This window comes from Hydractinia symbiolongicarpus, chromosome 8 (genome assembly GCF_029227915.1).
Source record: "Hydractinia symbiolongicarpus strain clone_291-10 chromosome 8, HSymV2.1, whole genome shotgun sequence".
In the NCBI taxonomy this organism is placed as follows: Eukaryota; Metazoa; Cnidaria; class Hydrozoa; order Anthoathecata; family Hydractiniidae; genus Hydractinia; species Hydractinia symbiolongicarpus.
Genome location: NC_079882.1, coordinates 21,982,004 through 21,998,271, shown reverse-complemented (window position 1 = coordinate 21,998,271; position 16,268 = coordinate 21,982,004). Strand labels below are relative to the sequence as shown.

The window sequence follows — 16,268 nt, the reverse complement described above, 5'->3', positions numbered from 1 at the left end:
GGTACGTTATAAAAGTCGTTAGTAACTTTGTTTAACTGCAGGCTGAGTACTATTAACACCAAATGGGTTCTCTTGTTAATTACTGAAATTGCAAGTCATTTGGATGCCTAAAGGCGACATATAATACCGTACGACAAGTTATGAATGCAAATGCTGCGGTATTAGGCAGCTTAATATTTCGCTGAAAGGTTTCTCAGAAAACTTAAATTTCATTTTCAACAAATTTAATCCCGAGGCATATTTAGACATTTCTATGAAGATTTCCCGGAAGGAACTTTAAGGATCGAAATTTGCTACATTTAGGGAGTCGACCATCGCAAATGGTCAGACTTTTCAGTAAGATTAAACTTCGGTGATAAGAAAATGTTTGACATACTTTAAGAGGGGCCTGAACGAATCCTTTAAATTTCGCAAAACAAGATTTCGAGATAAGTTGGGTCAAAAGTTGATTAATCGCAAAAATAAGTCCCACTAAAAAAATGTTTTGAATAGTGCGATCATTTGGCATTCCTGACGACATATTAGTCACACTTTTCCTTGTATACACGTCAATAACATCCAAATAGAACTACCCTAATGGAATGTTTGCAAATTGTGAATGAATAGTTTTAATAAATTTTGCGAATAGCAAAATCTGCCACAACCTTGTACAAAAATCATTATACAAAAAGCCCTTGGATCGACGTTGACAAATGTTACATTCATGCGATTTCTCTATATTTTCAACAGGATAAATTTTACAAAAAAACACCTCGGAATTTTTGTTTTTAAAATACGTGTTTTCATCTGTTATTCACCCTCTCGCCAGTCGCTTTGTTTTTAAAAGGATTTGAGTCTCGTGTTGTTTATAAAAAAGGGTTATCTAATCCACATCAATGAGTACGACGTTTTTAAAACAATTTAATAGTACGAAGAGAAGAATTTAAAACATGGTACGGAATTAAAACTCTTTTTAGCTGATACTAGTTTTAGTTTACTGGTACTTCTACGTTGCCAACCAAGATACTGTTACTTTTTGTCTAAGCTGAAAGGGAAGCACTCTTTTAAGCTTAACGAATGTTGTGGCATGCAGTGTGTAAGCCAATCTAGTGGTGGTTAAAAAGGCTGCGCATTGGGAGAAAAACAGAGATCGTTATGTCTAATTTTTATTAACAAAACATCTACCAAAATCTTACAAGCGATAAAAAGGGTTTGCTCTTTTTTTAGTAAAATGACCCAATTGGTCAGCTAAAGCTTATTGAATCAGTAAATTACCCTTATGGACATACATAAATTACCAATAAACTCTCATGGGCTGGTTTATTCTAATATTTTTTCTACTTGTTTCAAAACATCCCCGCCATCCCCTCTTCGAAAAACCTTTTATAAATACTCATGAATTTTGCTACAAACGCTTCTAAATGATATATAGCTTTTGTTCCAAGTTGAAGCCTGTGTTCATAGTGCGCTGCTAGTTGAGTTAATTCTGATTTCAAACTTCCATCGCAGTTTTTGACAAGTTCTGCTAACAAGCCCTGAAATTAAGAAAAAAAAATATGTCTCTCAACAAATTCTATTTGCTGTACAATAGGTTAGCTATAACGAGTGTAGGTATTTGTGTCTGAAGTTTTAGGGAAAAGTACGAAAAGTTAAGGAAATAATAAATCGTAAAGCAATTTTTCACAAAAAATTACTATTTCAAAACTCTATGGGTGAAACAAAGGGGGCTTCTAAATTACAAGGCTACAAACCAGGAAAAATCAGATAAAGAAAAAACGGATCGTATTACCTTGATAATAATATCAGGCGGTATACAATGAGTGAGCAGCTCATATAAACGACTTCGGACTTCTAATAACCTGAACAGAACAGCACGAAGAGATTTTACGCGAGTGTGTTACTATTGTGTAATAGCAATAATTATTTTTGTCGTTGGTAGAATTTTGATACTGTTTTTAAAGGATTTTCTCAGAAAGTACGAAATTGGCAAACCTTTTTGGAGTCTGTTGCTCAATAATTAACGAGGCTGTTTGTTTCAAAAAAACTTCCCAATCCGCTTCTTGAATAACTTGATCTGGTGTGAAGGGATACCTAATAGAATAAAAAAAAAATATATATAAATAAACAAAAATATAAATACAAACATTAAAACATTGCAAATATGTATACATATATATAAATTAAAATAAATAAAAATTATCTCATCCCTAAGTTAGGACTATTTTTGAAAAAGAAAATTTTAGCAGTTTTCTGACGTTTTTGTATGAGCGATTTTGGTTAAACAAAAACAAAAATTTTATTAAGAAAAAAAGAAACGTAAACTGCTTCAATAATCTAATCACTAAGAAAAGGGGGCAAATAAACAAACAAAAATCAGATATAGAAAAATTGTATCCAGAAGAATATTTCATTTTTAAGTCAAAGTTGTAGCTTACTGTTGCACTCTACACGCTTCACACATAAGTAACGCTCTTCGCATGTTTCCTTTCGATTTTTCTGCTATTCGTTTCGCCAGCTCTGATGGTAGGTTTAACCCTTCTTTTTTGCACACACTGTTTAATCCCTGAATCACCTGTAGATGCAATACAAAAAAAAGTTGCACTTATTCAACTACATGTTATTTGGACAGAACCTAGACGTGGATGTAATTTGTTCAAAATCTTAAGAAATCACCTCAAGCAGATGATGAACAATATATGCCATATATTTGATTTAGCAGAAAAGCCAATTATTTCAAGTTTGCAGTATACTTATTTCGATGAATTCTGACATATTCCATCCAATTCGGTGGATATTTATGACTATTTAATCAATCTTAAGGAAGGATTACCTCTTCAATAGAAGGCGCAGCCACACGAATACCCAAACACCTGCTACGAATAGCAGGGATCACTTTACTGGTCGAATTACAACACAGTATTATTCGGCACGATCCAACATATTTTTCCATTGTTCTACGTAAAGCATGCTGGGCATCTTTTGTCAGTTTGTCTGTCTCCATTAACACCACAACTAAACATAAACAAAGACATTCTGAAACGGAAGTGAGCAAGCAAAAAAATTTCCCATAACAAGATTTTTTTCTTACCTTTAAACGATTTTTGTGAAGATGAATCGAACTGGTGTGTTTGAGCTGTTGTTTTGATTAATTCTTGTATAACAACGCGATCGTTTATGCCGGCATCACTAGGTAGAGAAGAAGATTAAAACTTTAGTTAACAATAAGATTTGGGACTATGAATTTCACCAAAGATGAACATTGACCTAAAGACGAGCAACTTTACAGTTGAGATTCCCTTTGCTTAAGTTGAAGGAGGAATCTTTCACTACTCGATGTACATTGCCCATGACAACAACAATTACATAGGAATACCCTTCAAATAAAAAGGCGAATACAAATTCGGTAAGTCGACGATGTCCATGACATTTTTATTTGATATAATTTGTATTTTTAAACACCATTCGAACAAACATATATACAGTAAAATTTCTATAATTCGACTTCCTATTTTTTGAACATCTCCTTAATTCGAACAATTTCTTTAGCACTATGAAAATTTCGTACTATAAGAAACTCTCATAACTCACTTCTTATTATTCGAATCTCTATAATTTGAACATCTTCATATTTCAAACGTTTTTTGTATCGCTTGCAGTTTTTCCTCTCTATTCTTTTATTCGAACATCGTTAAAAAGTTAATCGTGTATACCCACTATGTAATCAAAGTTTTCTTTTCAAAGGAAAATGTTAGAAAACACATTCAGCAGGATGCATTTTCATTTGTTTAAATCATCTCTTGTCGACTGGAGTCCTGAATAACAGGTCTGAATGGAAAGTTGCTTGCCAGAAATCTCTTTCTACTATGCGAACTCTCCGTAATTCGAACGAGCTTTTTGTCCCACTACAAGTTCGAATTATATATTCCACTTTAACTAAAAAATTAATCCCTTTAAGGTGAAGCTATTTTTGAAAAGTTTTTATTAGTTAGATTTTGAAGAAAAAAGTGTCAAACAAACGGAAATTAAAGGTAGGGAGATCAAGGGTGGTTTAACTAAGTAATAATTTCTCATTTGCTTTGACTTTTTCATGACAAAAATGTGAATTCTCCTGACTTGTGTATGTAAAATTGATTATTATAAAAGTTTCGCTTAGATAGTTTACAAAAATTGACTTATCCCTATTTTTTAATCAAGTCTGTTGACAACATTTCTTAGCTGATTATAAGTATGCGCATGTCAATTTTATATACCTTGGGTTTACTTCGATGTGATAATTACTTCCAATAGTTGATATTTCAATTTTCTTCTTTGATGGAGTCTATGGTAATAACATGCCTGTATTAAGCATTTTATTATCCCTACTTTAACCAGAAATTACTTGAAGGAAACAAAACTTACTAAAAATGTTTGCTGTTCTAATTTCAACTTCTCAACACTTGCACCATACAATTCTCTTAGTAAGCATGAAATTCTGGTTTTCTTTCCAGAACCTGGTGGCCCATAGATGAGCATATGTGGAAAATCTCCGCTGCTTATCTGTAATAAAAAAAAAATGAATAAATACATGTCTACCATGTGCGAACAATGCTTTATGTTCAAATAAACAAGGTAATCAAATGTGTTAATAAAGTTCTATAACATAAACTCCCAAAATTTTAAAGTAATAAATGCCTAATGCTGTTAAAAGTAAAAGGCTGTTAATCAGATAATTAAAAAATATGTGTGAAAATACCAAATAGTTAACAGAAAGTGACTAAAAGATCAAATTTGTCTTTTTGACACTTTTGACGCATTGTTAAATAAACCGTCCTATATTTTAATGACAAAAAGCATCAATACCAGGGTGTAATCAGAAATTTTATTAGGGGTCGCTAATGCTCAAATTCGAATTTTATCAAGATGGTTTGAGGTATAGGATAAATTCCAATTGGGAAATAGCCATGTGATGGCTATTAAGAACACTGGATTACATGCTAAATCCACTAAAATTTGGTCTTGTAGGGTGTCACAGGACTCTCTTCTGTGATTCACTCTACTGTGCAACTATCATAGATTTCAATTAGCCATTACAAAGACTTCACACTCAACTTTAAAGGAAAGAAATTCTTTATCTGACATTGTTGCAGCTTGAAGAGTTTATTAACTGTTCTACACATTATTACCTGGTAGACATTCACACAGCAAAAATACGACAAGTTATGACATCAAACACTACACACATTTAACATGCACTAGAGTGGGCACAGACAAACTTTTTAATTGTAAACCAAATGTTACGTGCATTTTGTTTCATTAGAGCAAGCTTACAAGAAAAAAACCTCAGATTTTGTCCAAAAATTAAGAACAATGTAAAATTACCTAAGGCCTGTTTTATTGGTTATAAATTACGAAAAATCTGACTTTGAGTTTTGATCTAAAATGAGAATAATCCAGGTGAGGAATTCTCTTTTCTTTCTAAGAACAAAACGATATTTTAACAGTGTTCTTACTATATTAAGAATAAAAAAAGAACAAATTAGGCAAAAAAAATGCTAAAAGAAGTATAAACAGCCAGCCTTAAGTCAGATCTAATCGTTCCAAAAAAACATTGTGTAATGAAATTGTACAGCTGTAGATCTTTGGTGCGACCAGGTGTGATCTTATAAAATGTGATGTCAACGAAAAAAAGCTCTTTTTTTACTGAAAAAAAACATGCGTAGCATCCTCACAAACAAAACATTAACAAAAAAGCAAAGTTTCTTTACTAAGAAAAAAAAAATAAAAAATAATTCTTTTAAGTTAAAATTCTTTTCCTCTAATGTTTATCCCTTATCATAAATTTCTTCCATGTGTTTGAGGAAAAACAAACTATATATTACCTGCCACAAGTTACATTAAAATTTACATAACTTTTTTAAAACAAATTTAAAACAAAAATTTCAACTAGAAATGGAATAAACTTAATCTGTAAAGACTTAATTTATATAAAATTAAAAGTATTATATATATTACAGAAAACAACTCACCAATCTTTTCAAATTCTGTGACTGTTCCAAATGATAGGTCAACTTTGAAAAAGTAGAGGGACGGTGTTTATCAATCCAGAGACTCATTGAGATAAATGTATGTAGTAATGTGTACTTGTAAAGGCTGCAAATATAAATGACCAATTAGACATATCCATTATAAAAATTGACAACTCTGTAATGCACAAGGTGGGCATGTTGATTTTCCTTTAAAGTAACCGAAAAAGTTCTAGTTAACTTTCTGACATTACAGCACAATGTTAACACATTAGATCGATTACTTAAACCATGGTATTGCAGAACTTTGAGGCTAAACAACTTAGAAACAGGTTATAGTGAGGTCAGATATCTTTAGCCATCAACAATCTAAAGCTGGGTCAATCCACCTGACTTGGAACAGACAAGTTAGTGACGTAATCAAAACACTATAACCAGCGACTATAATTATGTAGAGTACAGTTCCCATTGCTTTTGTTTGCAGCTTTCCTAATTATCACTGTTGTCATATTGCTTAAATCCGTTTTTAAAAAAAGGTCTTTAAAAACTTCCCAATTTTATAAAGGAAAAATAAAAAAGCATAATATAAAAAGCAAAAGTTATTTTGCTTCATTACATAAAAAGGAAAATATCCTAATTTTAAAATTCACATACATCAACAGCCCTCTTCATTAAAAAATGTGTCACCATCAAGTAAGATTAGATGGCAAAATATAAAATATGGTGGCAAAATTTTCCTATCATGGAGTGTCCAACGACAGCAAAGTAGAGAATCAAACGGCAACATTCCTAGGGCTTGAATTGTGTAACGTGTAGCCTTTGTAATTCAGTTTTTCAAAGTCTTGTCAGTGAGGAAAAGGTCAGGCATGCAGCAAATTGCACATGCAAAATTGTTTTTAGTGTTTAGGTATGCGATTTTAAATTATCTAATTAGTTGACCTACAAAAATAAACTTCTGCATTGTGTGATTTTGGTTTTGCACATGAAATTGTTCTGCCCAGATTGCGAAAACAGCCTGTTTTTAAACAGGACAGCTGGATTGATGAATTTTTTCTGCAAGATAGAACACCATTGAAAACTAGGCAAAATAACTTAAGAGTGTCGAACATAAGCCAGCTTGCCCTGAATATGTTTATTTTTTCAGTACCGAAGTGCTTCGAATAAACGCCCCCCTTCTATTAAACGCCCCCCTCGAATAAACGCCCCTCCTTTTCAGTCATTTTTTAAATAAACGCCCCCTCGAATAGATGCCCCCCCTCGAATAGACGCCCCTCCCTCATAAGGGGAGTTTATGCGAGGCGATAGTAAAAACATACTTACTTTTTTCCTAAATCTTAGTTTTAAGATTGGAAATTTAGCTTTTCGCTTGTGAAGTTCATTCTCTAAAACATGTGAATATCTTTTATTTTCTGTTGTGAAGATATATATTATAGGTATCCTTAAAAACTGCAAGAGACGGAAGTGTAAAAAATTTAATAAACGCCCCCCTCTAAACGCGCCCCTCGAATAGAAGCCCCTCCAAGATGTCAAAAAATTTAATAAAAGCCCCGGGCGTTTATTCGAAGCATTACAGTAACAAATGATATTACAGTGCGTACATAAACCGGCCTGCCCTGATTATGTTCATTCTATAAGTGCCAAATAATATTTTTAACTGTCGTAAATAAGTGCCAAATAATATAAAAAGTGTCATATACAGAAGCCTGCCTGCCCCAATTATGTTTGTTTTATAAGTGCCAAATAATAGTACTTAATCCTGTTTAGGCAGCATTATAATCCAGGCAGAACAATAGCTTTGTGTGAAGAAACAGACTGAAAATGACCTCACTTCACATAGTGTATGCATCTTTTTGCACAATTGTTAAAACCAAAAGGGCTTACTATGAAAATTGTAAACATTCAAAAAGGTTCAAAAAGGTCTAAGCTAAATAGCCCCTTTAAATTTTTATGAGGAATTTGTGAAAAATGATTTTTTTGTTAGAATTAACGTCAACCTATCCAGGTATGCTTGTTGCAGTAGGCATAGATTGATACTATGTGTTCAAGGTCCTGAAAGAACATGTGAAGTTATAGCTACAACAAAATGTAATCAACAACGGCCCATATTATTTTAAATTATTAGACGAAACCTTAAACAATAAAGATTAGGGTGATATAATTAAATTTTTGCTTTTTTTAATGGATAGTTTAGATAGTAACCTAGAAGATGAATGTAGAAAGCTAGCAAACATAATCTCAGTCTGTCACACTGCAAGTAGTCTAGCCAGACCAGACTGTGGACAGGATGAAATGTTTTTGGTCGATCTTTCCCGCTAAAAATAAAACATTTCTGACCCTGTGGAAGATTTTAATCGCAAAAGAACCCTGGGGTCGACGTAGAAACGGAGGCGCGTGTGCGAAGCAGGTAGTTTACTTCGGGGACACCGGAAACATCTTTCATGTAATTGCAAACAATTTTTTTTTGTTTCAAGCACATGATTTTTTTTTCCTCGTGTCGCGTGGGTGCTAGTTTATGAAACTTATTTGCATGTAGTTACGAAGAAACATGACGGTTGTACAATAAAATGTGATAATAGCACTTCTTCTTGATTAAGAAAAAGAACCAAAAAGACAAACCAGGTGCTCTATTTGGACAAGACTATGGTTGCTTCGCCGACAAATTACAATAATTTGTTTAAAAAGCTAAAAGAAGAAGATTCAGAAAGTTTTAAAGGTTATTTGAGAATGGACGTTAAACATTTTAATGTGTTGGTTCACCTTCTTACCCTGATCTTGCAAAAACAAGATACCAACATAAGAGAATGTAGAAAACCTGAGGGAGATGTGTTGCATCGCCTTAAGACATTTTGCAATTTGATTGGTTGAAAAAAATGTTGAAAAAATTTTAGTTATAATGCGGGGACACGACAGGTTTTTACTTTCAAAATAAGTCTCTACTTTGGAAACATGAAAATTTTGTTGCTGTAACAAAAGAAATAAATTCAAACCAATTCTTTTTTTGTTTTAGCAAACAAAAACATTTAGGAAAAAATGTTGCAAATTCTAGTAATCTAACGAGGGGGAGACACAGAAATGTTTTTATGCGTTTGAAACAAATCGTATTTTTGTTTCTATCGCATGAAAATTTGTCGTGTCCGCGTATAAATATTTTTTTAGCTCAGGAAAAAATGTCAGTTTACGTGAATTTTTTTTTTAATAAAGTAAAATTAAATATGAGTTCTTCAGAAGACGCGAATTATCAGCGAATAACTTGGCCTATTCGCTGACTGCTAAATTTCGACTGACCTTAAATTTGGTAGGGTTTTTAATAATACTCTGGCTTAAAACTTCCGAGCTGACATTTTATTTCTTACATTCAATCAACCCCGTCCCCAGGACATCTTGTTTCGTTTTTTTTCTTTGGGATATGGATATACGAATATTTTCATAAGGAGGAGACTCATCCAATATGAAACATTGTTGGCGCGAAAGTGTCGATATTATTGCGTAGCAAAAATGTCTTGCTCTCCTGAAGTATAAAAAGAAGCAAGAGTGGAGCAAGAATGACATACGACTGCATTTTCTTCAATGAGCTCAAGCCTTTCTCCATCAAAAATTATTCTGACTGCTCTATCTCATTCGTCTACCACATGCGTCCATTTTTGCATTTCACACTTCGTGTTATTCTATCGTTTTTTAATTAAAGTATTGAAGCTGCCAACTACTGACACGATGTTCTCTTCATTGCTATATTTACCGCTTTATATATTTATCGCAGAAAGCCGCATTACACACTACTTTCCTACCTGAGCAGTATCTCCGATCGTGTACATAAAACAACAAACCTTACGCATCTGTGGGTGAGTAAAAATAAAAAGACAGTCTTGATTCTAAAACATTAACTCTTGTGTAAAAAGCCGTCTTCCAAATTAAAAGATTAAAATTATTTACACACATCACACCCTAATTACCCAAAAAAAAAGTACTGTCAACTGAAAATGATTAACAAGTTCGGATAAGATTAATATGCTAATAAAAACTATTATAATTTATGTTAAAATATTCGTCTACTGTATATAAAACATGAAAAGATAACACGCGTTCTTAAAACAAAAACAAAAAGTTAAATATACACCATCACTCCTGAAAAACGGAACGATGACAGAAACTAACAACTTTTGAGATGAATATATTAAACTTACGAGTAAAATCACATTTAAAAAAATGGCGGAAATAAAATTGCGTTTTTACCACCTTGCACGATATGTTAAGTTAGAAATTTTAATTTATCTGCTAACAACAAATAAATAAATAAATACGGTAAAGTTTTAGAACTGAACTTAAAATAGTTATAACGTAAACGGAAATTACTTTGGCCAGTGTTAATTAAACCCTGGAGGAGGAGCGCACATGTTTCCTTGGTACGTGGGAAAATACGGAAAATTATTACCATAAGACTGATTGCATCTGCTGTGATATTTATATTCCTGCATCTCGCTCAAGAAGCTAAAGGATTTTTCCTGCATGCACGTGTCTTGCTGTCTGGCCTCATTTGGAGGTGCCCATATAGAACTAACTTGGTTCGTGATTCCCCATAACGATTGAAATGATAAATCATTTAAAGCCCATGACAAATCCCATATTGGATCCGGTTGCTGGTGACATGGTTCAGCCGGGCAAGGTCGAATAACCGTTTTGGCTGCGTGCTGAGAGTTATTGTTCGTACAGAAAAATGGTTTTGCTGACGGTTTAAGTGAAGGTTTTACAGTGCATTCTGGTTCCAGCTACAAGGTTAAAAATGAAACAAACACATTTAAACTTCGTAACATTCTTTTAAAACAACAAATGGAAAAGCTTTCTCACGATATGGGTGTGCTCAGCCTCAACACCGCCTAAAATGGTACCTTTTAAATTTAAAAAAAGCGAATCAAAGGTTTTATTGACGAAAGATAATTTTCATGATAATGTGCTGCACGTAAAAATGAACCTGATAAGAAGTGAGAGGATGTCATTCAACAGTTGCTAAAAATATTAAAGCTTTTTTTTGTGAAGTTAAAGTTGCGTTAATGGTGAATCCTGCAATACAAGACGATCAAGCCTCGCCTACTTATTATTTGCGCGGGAAAATCATTTAAAAATGGCTTACGATATTTAAAAATAACAGACTTACATTTTTCTTAACCGCTGGCCCTACATTAATTTTTTTGCCTTTAAACCAAATATTTTCCCCTGCAATTAACGATTCTACTTTTCCAGGATCACTGAAAGTAACAAAACCAAATCTCTTTGATCTTCCATAGTGATCCAACACAACCTTTGCTTCCACCACGTTGCCAAAAGAAGAAAAGAAGTTACCAAGATCTTCTGCTCCAGCCTCTGGTGGAAGGCAGCCCACAAATAAACGATTTGGGTAGTGGGTCCCATAAATTACTGAAGTGTGTTCGCCAGTCTAAAAATATTATTTAAAAAATATAACAATTAATATATACTTGGTAATATTAATATATATGCAAATTTAAAATAGAAAGGAATACAACAAAGTATTAAAGAAAAATAAACTGCACACGACGTAAAGAAACTAACCATAATAAAAAAATCTGAATATTTACAAACACAACTTGTTAGAGATACGAGGACGTGTTTTGTGTCGTGCTACTCGACGAGAACTTAAATATTTTTTTCATCTTTTAATTAACAAACGTGCTAACGACGTATTGAAATCAGAATTTAGAAATACGCGCCAACAATGGGTGTTATTGTTCTACATTACTGATCATTGTACTAAGTGGCAATTTGACACAATTTTGTAATCCCGCGTTTTACTAATGCGCGTTTAGAGATTCGAAATTGAATAAAAACGCAGCAGCTATTCGACTGTTGAACACGAAACAATGTTATCAATGTGACAGCCTGGTTTTCACTCACTCACAAATGTGCAGCTAACAACAAACAACACTGCAAAATTGTAAACAGCAATGTTATTGATATAACAACCCGGTTTCCATTCACTCAAGCATTATATCCAGTTACAAAAAACATTCGTGTTACTGAAATTTTTTATCTACGATGTTTCACCGTAACCTGATGTGTTTTGGAGTTGTCCAAGACATACGATTTAAGTTTGTTTGTTATAGTTGTGGACACACATGTGTTATGTGACATACAATAAGTGCTATGTGTAAGTGAGAAACACACCATTTAAAAGCAACATTGAGAAGTCACAGTCAGTGTTTTGTGATAAAAAATAATGTCTGAATATGCAAAATCAAGGTACGGAAATTCTTGTTCGTCTGCGAAAAACATTGTATTGCAAATACGCGTTTCCCAAAAATTACATTTTTTAAATTTTTTTTAGAATTTTGATGCTTTGACTTTAAGATCATATTCAGCATCATTAAATTAGTGTTTTTAAATTTTTAACTTAATCCGAGAAGTGAAAATGCTGTTTTGGTGGTATTAATGGTATTGTTACGGTTAAAATCTTCTTAATTTTCCACTTGTACTATTAAGCCTCGGTATCAAGCAGAGTTCAATTAGACAAAATTAAAAAAACATGTAAGAGGTTGTTTGTTTGCTGTATGTATGAATCTGGAGATTTCACATTTTATCAAGTTTCAAGTGAAGATTTCAAAAATCACATTTATTTTGTTAAACAAAGTTGAGAAATGACAGCGGTATATCAAAGACAACTAATTCGGGAAAGGTGTATTAATTTCTTTTTTCTAACAGTCAATCTGCTTCCTAAAAAAGATTCACATAGGATGTTGGAAAAGTTGTTTAATGACCTTGATTTTTTTTTGTGACAAAAGTTGGTACAGTAAACAAAAGAAGCATTTCGGATGACATGGAAATGTTATCACATCATTATTGTTCCAAATGATCTGGTTGGAGCAATAATATGTAAAAAAAAGTCGTTTCTTCGAATAATAATCGCATTTGTAATGTATTTTATAAGAGTAGGCATAGAGTGGCAAAAAAATTATTTGTCCTGCTAATAAAGAGTGTAGTAGGCATGCTTTACAATTGACATTAATTTGTTTTTGTGGGTATACGAAGGTGAAAATAAAACTTTGAGGTACGCGATTTCTCAGCAATCAAATTCAGCAGATGCATACACATAAGTTTCAAATTAAAAAAAACTGAAAAAACTGTTGGATAAAAGTAGCTTTGTTACAAACATAAAAAAATGGCGGATAGTGTTCATTAAAAACACGTGTTGTTTGCGGATGATTTTTTAAATCTGCAAAAATCTTAAAAATCCATCATCCTAAGAATTCAAAATTTTTCATTAGTTGTTTCGCAACACCGCTAAATTTTTCTTTTCTTCGTACTTCGGTTCCCTGTATGACCTAAGCCATTGACTTCGTTCCTCATTTGTAATTATTGCAATAGTAGGCACTGTTCTTTTTTCCACTAAAAAAACTAAAAACTCAGCATCTGGAAAAATTGTTATAAAATGATTTTTGAAAATGTAGGCATTCGCAAAAATATATTCCGCAAAATGAAGCAATTTAGGCATCAACTCATCCGCAAAAACAAGTTTCGCGAAAATTTTTCCGCGAAAATAATTTGGGCCCTAATGTAGGTAAAATTAATTGGCGAAGGGCGTAGGTGAATTCTGTTAATGTAACATACAAAATCTTAAAATTTGAGAAGTAATAACACCCGGTGTGGCATGGCAACAAGTTGAGAATGTTTTGGATAAAAATATTTTTTACTGCGTATAAAGAGCTAATGCAATGGCTGCATGTGACAAAAAATGTAATTCACTCAAAACAGTTACATTTTCTTTGTTTGTCTTTGTTTTAGGTATGCACAAGAGGGATATGGTCACCTATCCACGAACATACATCAGTCTACTATAAAACTGTGTAAATAAAAAGACAGAAACAACTTGTTGATAGCTTCAGCTAACTTTAGAGTCTTTCTGTTTATTTCAGTCCTTCCACGTATAAAACATTCTCTACTAAATCGCCAACACTCCAGACGAGAAAAAAGTTGAAAACTTGATATCAAGGGACAACGAATTGGTTTTGAAGGTGAAGGACCCAATACAGTGAATAAGAGTACCTCACCATGGTTAGGGCTAGGTTAGAGAAATTTTTGAATTTTAAGTCCACCAGATTGGCTAAAACGCCATTAAAAGAATAGAGAAAATAGTGCTAGTAGTATGGGGGTAAGATCCTACTGGTTTCGTCGGTTGATGTTAGCTGCACCAAAAGAACAAAACAGTGTGCACTTCCGAATAGTTCATTATTTTACTGAAATTGAAAGGACCTTCCTAAGTTGGTAACGTGATTGCTTGATTTTGTCTAACAGAGCCTTGTTGAAAAAAACCTAGGAATGGAACCTATACGATCAAGCCATCGACAGGACACTACTATCTACAGAAGCCTATTAAAGCATGCGCACACGTGTTTCCTAAATATGATTCAGAAACAAAAAAACTAGATGGGATTTTTCAATGCAAAATTTTTTACAACGGTTTGCCAATCTTAATGTACGAATCTTACTTTGTAACAACAGAGCCGATAAAAATACCAAAAATACCCATAAAACACCAAAAAATGAAATACTTATTGAAATTGCTGGATCTTAGAGATTACGATGTATAAATGTTGTAATTAACATCAACGTTACGAATCAAAACCACATGAGATGTGTCTATGTGATAAGTTGTCTACAGTTAAAAGTTTGGCTTGAGTTTTTTTCAAAGAATGTAGAGAACACGACAAAATGCAGGATTAATGATGGTCGTTTATATTGGAAATACAATAAAAATAATTTGCAATTACTCACCTCAAACGGAAAAGAAATAATATGCACATAAAATGGCTTGAATCAACTCGTGTCAAAATAATTATATAAAATTTTTAAGAAATTATTTGCTATGAAGAATTCTTCCTCTTGTTGAACTTTTCCAGATAGTATTATCAACATGGTTTCCCTGCAGTAAACCTTTGATTTGCATGCAAGATGTCACATTTTTCCGTTTGCGTACAAGGCCTGGTTTCTGGATAGTACTTTTGTGGTCAGGAGAAGTGTAACAATCTGACAAAAATTTTTGAACACGCATTTAACGAATGTGATCTTTTCCCAATATTGTTCGTCTAGTTTTTATTTTTTTAAATTTCTAAATCCTGTATAGAAGTAATTACTGTAACTTGTTAAAATAGTAAATTCAGCTCCAAACAAAAACCAAACAACAGAACCTTCATGTAAAGAGAGAAAAAAAGATCAAGATACCTTTACAAACATAACTTTTCCGTATTCTCCAAGCGATTCCTGCTGACAGTCTTCGTGAAGCATCTTTCTTCACCTTTACATATCCAAATGATATACATCGACGTTCTGATGGTTCAGTTTTTTTTCCAAAATATCATAAAACTAAAATAAAGAATTATTAATTGTAGAAGAAAAAATACATCTTCCTAGAAAGTTATTTGCTAGAATGATTCTCTTCTCAACCACTTCTTCTTCGTAAATGATAATTTTAAAAAATAGAAACATTTATAGCACACTAGTATGAGATGTGTGTTAGATTAGTTATTATATACTTCACTCACTTCATTATCTTGTGGTGGTCGTTACACAAACCAAAATGGCACAATTCACATGCTTAACTAGATCTTAATTATATTCATTATGCATTGTTCCATTTCTCGTGTGAAATCAACAAAGTTTTTCTTGGTGATCAGTAGTGAGATGTTAAAAAACAACAAACTTCTCGTGGTTTAAAAATAAAAAAAAATAAAAAGTAAAATATAAAAAAAATTGAACAAGAAAAGAAAACAATATATTTTGCCAAATCGTTTATTAATTTATTTAAATTACTATCCAGCACATTTGTAAAAAAAAAAATTAAAATAAATTTTCAAAACAATGTTTAGTCATAAACTGAATTTTTTCCTATAACAGATACAGTGTTGAAAGATTTTCATGTAATCTGCTGATCTGTGCAATGCTCGTGCATTCAAAAACTTATCATAAAGGTTCAAATTAAAACAATTTTTGATAAAAATCGAAAGGACAAGTCAAATTTAGTTGTCTTGTAATAATGCTTTATGCTTCTTTCTTTTAATGTCGGTTATAAATCTAAGACGTCATGTTAGAGAAACAACACAAAAAATAAAATAAAATTAATTTATACAAGTACTCACTGTTTAGAAGCAAACATTTACCTTGCTTAGCAGACATAATTACTCAAACAAAATATATACAATTGACATAACATTAAAAAATTAGGCTGTGACTACCAGATTGAAGGACTTGCTTTAAGCATTGGTGTTTAGAGAGAGAGGAAGGCGA

The 16,268-nt window shown here is 32.6% G+C and overlaps 2 protein-coding genes across 3 annotated transcripts; both read right to left on the bottom strand.

The window, feature by feature from the left end:
* Window positions 1–1,132: 1,132 nt before the first annotated feature.
* LOC130655214 (replication factor C subunit 3-like) lies at window positions 1,133–6,197 on the bottom strand. The gene is made up of 9 exons (XM_057457948.1): window positions 5,985–6,197; window positions 4,378–4,515; window positions 4,230–4,297; window positions 3,068–3,165; window positions 2,810–2,991; window positions 2,415–2,551; window positions 1,972–2,070; window positions 1,769–1,838; window positions 1,133–1,514 (listed from the first exon to the last, which is right to left on the bottom strand). Exons 1-9 carry the CDS (start codon window positions 6,069–6,071, stop codon window positions 1,326–1,328), a joined length of 1,068 nt encoding a protein of 355 aa, XP_057313931.1. The 5' UTR covers window positions 6,072–6,197; the 3' UTR covers window positions 1,133–1,325.
* Window positions 6,198–9,844: 3,647 nt separating this feature from the next.
* On the bottom strand, window positions 9,845–15,365 carry LOC130655481 (deleted in azoospermia-like). 2 transcript variants are annotated; one of them, XM_057458244.1, is made up of 3 exons: window positions 15,207–15,365; window positions 11,131–11,409; window positions 9,845–10,744 (listed from the first exon to the last, which is right to left on the bottom strand). In XM_057458244.1, exons 1-3 carry the CDS (start codon window positions 15,267–15,269, stop codon window positions 10,343–10,345), a joined length of 744 nt encoding a protein of 247 aa, XP_057314227.1. In that variant the 5' UTR covers window positions 15,270–15,365; the 3' UTR covers window positions 9,845–10,342. The 2 variants fall into 2 exon arrangements, with proteins under 2 accessions (XP_057314227.1, XP_057314228.1); XM_057458245.1 differs by lacking the exon at window positions 15,207–15,365 and adding an exon at window positions 11,544–11,645.
* Between the last annotated feature and the right edge of the window lie 903 nt (window positions 15,366–16,268).

Excerpts from the sequence above, each read along its gene's own strand:
- LOC130655481 (XM_057458244.1), bottom strand. The coding sequence starts at position 15,269 with ATGCTTCACGAAGACTGTCAGCAGGAATCGCTTGGAGAATACGGAAAA. Across the intron at positions 11,410-15,206 it reads GAAAAGTTATGTTTGTAAAG|ACTGGCGAACACACTTCAGT; the intron begins GTATCTTGATCT and ends TAATATTTTTAG. Across the intron at positions 10,745-11,130 it reads GGCCAGCGGTTAAGAAAAAT|CTGGAACCAGAATGCACTGT; the intron begins GTAAGTCTGTTA and ends TTAACCTTGTAG.
- LOC130655214 (XM_057457948.1), bottom strand. The coding sequence starts at position 6,071 with ATGAGTCTCTGGATTGATAAACACCGTCCCTCTACTTTTTCAAAGTTG. Across the intron at positions 2,992-3,067 it reads TTCACAAAAATCGTTTAAAG|TTGTGGTGTTAATGGAGACA; the intron begins GTAAGAAAAAAA and ends GTTTATGTTTAG. Across the intron at positions 1,839-1,971 it reads GAGCAACAGACTCCAAAAAG|GTTATTAGAAGTCCGAAGTC; the intron begins GTTTGCCAATTT and ends TGTTCTGTTCAG.